The 3,372-nt window shown below is 54.6% G+C and overlaps 1 protein-coding gene across 2 annotated transcripts in view; it reads left to right on the top strand.

Annotated features, from left to right (window-relative positions):
* COPS3 (COP9 signalosome subunit 3) overlaps positions 1-3,372 on the top strand; it is a 31,819-nt gene that overhangs the window by 27,157 nt on the left and 1,290 nt on the right. For both annotated transcript variants that reach the window (XM_006161635.3, XM_014592912.2), the window contains 3 exons: positions 1,795-1,908; positions 2,826-2,906; positions 3,224-3,329. In XM_006161635.3, the coding sequence (XP_006161697.1) occupies positions 1,795-1,908; positions 2,826-2,906; positions 3,224-3,277 (249 nt within the window). In that variant the 3' untranslated portion in view covers positions 3,278-3,329. The remainder of the gene's footprint in view (positions 1-1,794; positions 1,909-2,825; positions 2,907-3,223; positions 3,330-3,372) is intronic.

The raw sequence follows: 3,372 nt of genomic DNA, 5'->3' as shown, positions 1-3,372 counted from the left end.
TGCACTCCCACACGGCTGACTGTAGTTCAAGTCCCTGACCCAGCAGCTTGAAACTCACGCCAAGTGTGTCTGTGTACATGCCCAAAATCCCGAGAGGAGAATGGAGGAGAAGGGATTGCAATGTGGTCATTCCACCTGGGGGGTGATTTCTCACTTTTGGCCTCTCTATTCTGCCTTTCCGGTGAGCAAACATGCCCTAAAAATATTTTTTAAAAAGGCAAAGGGAGCCAGCTTCATGATGCCATAGTAAGGTGTTCCAGAGAAGCCGGATCCCACACAGTGACGCAGTCTGAACCCCAGGTGCCGTCAGCCTGGCATGCCAGGAGTGTGTGCTAGGGCTAAGTTCTGACAGGCTGGAGGAGTGAGGAGGCGATCGCAGCATGACCAGACGCCATGGAGGTGCTCGCCCCACTCTCGCTCCCGCTCACATGTGTGCGCACACACTCTATCATGAGTAAAGAGAGAGGTTTTTAAGAAATGAGAGGGTTTGGGGCCAGCAGATGGCATAATGGTAATGTCTTTGAACTCCTACCTAGCGACCACAGTTCGAGTCCTGGACCTGGGGGCTTAAAAATCATGCCGGGCGCGCGTGCGTGCGTGCGCAAGATCCCGAGAGGAGAATGGAGGTGAAGGGATTGCAGCGTGGCCATCCCCTCTGGGCGGTGATTTCTCACTGTCTTTGTCTCTCTGGCAAGTGCGTGTGACCTATAGCAGAAATCTCTCTTAAAAAAAAAAAAAAAAAAAGGAAGGAAAAGAAATGAGAGGGTACGTCACAACAGACTAAGTGGAGCAAGACCCCACAGCCCACACACTGTGATCCCAGAGCAGAAATCTCTCTTAAAAAAAAGAAAAAAAAGGAAGGAAAAGAAATGAGAGGGTGCGTCACAACAGACTAAGTGGAGCAAGACCCACAGCCCACACACTGTGATCCCAGTGGAGGCCGGACCCAGAACGGGGAGAGCCACGGAGACAGGCGGGGGCCAGGCGGGGCCAGGCGGGGCCGGCTACTGCTGCTGTGCGTCTCCTCTCGGGGTGACGGAGTGTGTGGACCCAGATAGAGGGACCATACAGCGTTGTTAATGTGCTAAACACCACAGAGTGCTCACTTTTAAATGGTTAACTATAGTGTCCCTTTCTATTTAAAACATTTTGCCAGAGAGCATGTGTAATTGTCAGAGAGAGGGAGAGGAAGCCCCCGATAGGGTGTGGTCACACTGCAGCCCCTTCTCCATTTCCCTGTCCTGTGGGGACTCGGGGCATGAACCCAGGTGACTGGTGTGTTTTTCAAGTCAGTGGGGCTGGAGTTTGAACCATGTGGCTGGCTATGTGGGACCTGGCTCCCTTAACCCTGGGCTATAGGGCTGGCCCATGAAATGGTTAATTATCTTATCTGCTTTCACTTCAGTTTAAAAAAAAGAACCACTCGGACCAGCAAGTGGTGTGGTGGCCGAGGTGCTGGACTCCCTCACGGCCAGCCACGGTTCGAGTCCTACACCTGGCATTTGCTTTCTCACTTTCTCTGTCTTCCTCTGGTGAGCACACATGTCCTGTAGCAAACTTTAAAAATAATAATGATAAGTAAAATTAAATAATTATTTCAAAAAAAAAAAGATAAGGATTGTGCTCACGTGTGTAAGTTTTATGTCCCTCGGCATCTGTAATGCCTTACCTGTGCTAATTGTTCGATAAATACTTTTTAAATAAACGTGATGCATAAACATTCACACACAGGTTTACTGCTTTTTCCAGTTACAGGATGTTCAGGTTTAAACTGTTTTTCCGTCTGTTTTGTAGATAGAAGATGGTGAAATTTTCGCCAGTATTAATCAGAAGGACGGAATGGTCAGTTTCCACGATAACCCTGAAAAGTACAACAACCCAGCCATGCTTCATAACATCGACCAGGAGGTAACCGCCGGGACCCGGTTTGGGGTTTGGGTTCTCAAATGCAGCCTCTGTGTCGCCGGGCACTGTTGGTCGGAAGTGCAGGTGTTCCCAGCCTGTGAGTCCCTCAGTTCCTAGGGGCTTCATTTCAAAATGGGCCGCCTTAACTCTTGCAGGTGGCATCGCTGAGCTGAATGACGGGTTTGATCCCCTAGATAGCTCGCCGACACCTGCTTGAATGCCAGAACACTTGAAGGATCTAGTGGTTTGTCCACACCCAACTGCCACTGGTGACAGAGAGCCCGTTTCTGTGGCACTCTGGGTGGGAGGTCAGGAGCCCTCTCTTCCCGTCTCTCTCCCTGTGGCAGGAGTGGGGCGCGGGAAAAGGAGAGGAGCCAAGCCAGCCCCGAGGTCCTTGTGCCTCTTTGGGAGGGTGTAGAGTTCCGAGTGTGCTCTGGGTCTGAGGGGCTGTGTGTGCGGTGCACATTTCTTATCTCCAGGGAGGGAGACTGAGGCACGCGTTAGCCGTGGGTGCCTGGACACAACACGGCAGGAGAGGCTTCCTCCACATCCCTTCTTACAAGAGGGAAAAGGAACACAACACAAAAACTGCAGGGCCAAGGTTTTCTGGGAGTTGATCTGATGGCTACAATGTCACCTGAGATGAGTCGTCTCGGTGACACTAGTGGGAATATTTGGTTCCCGCAAAACAGACTGCCGTGTTGGATGACGATGCTGTCCAGACCCTGCCGGTCGTCCGGTGGCACACAGACAGCACGTACTCTGTCAGTGCCCGCGTCTGGAATGTGCTGCCTTCACACGCATGAGCTCGGGGCTTTCAGTCCGGAGACCGGCCCCTAGCGCCCGCGTCCTAGCCTGGGTTAGACGGCGTGCCAGGCCCAGCCCGCCCCGCTGACCGCGCCCCACGCGTCTGCCCACAGATGCTGAAGTGCATAGAGCTGGACGAGCGGCTGAAGGCCATGGACCAGGAGATCACAGTGAACCCCCAGTTTGTGCAGAAGGTGATGAGGGTGCCCTCGTGCCCGGAAGCAGGCTGGGTACAGAGGGAGGGGTGGCCACGCCAGCAAGAAAGCCTGGCTCGGGTCCCAGAGGAAGCGGCCCCGTGCCTGTGACCAGTCTCCCCCGTGAGCTCACAGGGAGGCGCTGCTCGCCGCTGGCCGGGCCAGGCTCATTTCAGGCCGCAGCCCGGCGGAGTGCTCGGGGATCTGGGGTGGCTCCTGGGACACGGTGGCCTTCCTCCAGGGGTGGGGGACAGCAGCTGGAGCGCTCATCTGGGGCCAAGGGTGCCCTGACAGAGACCACTCCACTCTCCCCACAGAGCATGGGCTCCCAAGAGGATGACTCTGGAAACAAACCTTCCAGCTACTCTTGAAACCAACATCCATCCTGAGTGAGAGGACAGACGGGCACCGTGGACAGTGGCAGGGGGGCTGCGCCGCGGGCAGCCGCGCGCGTCTCACCGGGGCA

The sequence above is a fragment of the Tupaia chinensis genome, unplaced genomic scaffold, assembly GCF_000334495.1.
Source record: "Tupaia chinensis unplaced genomic scaffold, TupChi_1.0 Scaffold138725_1, whole genome shotgun sequence".
NCBI classification, from domain to species: Eukaryota; Metazoa; Chordata; class Mammalia; order Scandentia; family Tupaiidae; genus Tupaia; species Tupaia belangeri.
The sequence above is the reverse complement of the archived record's forward strand: the minus strand, read 5'-3'. Positions and strand labels throughout refer to the sequence as shown.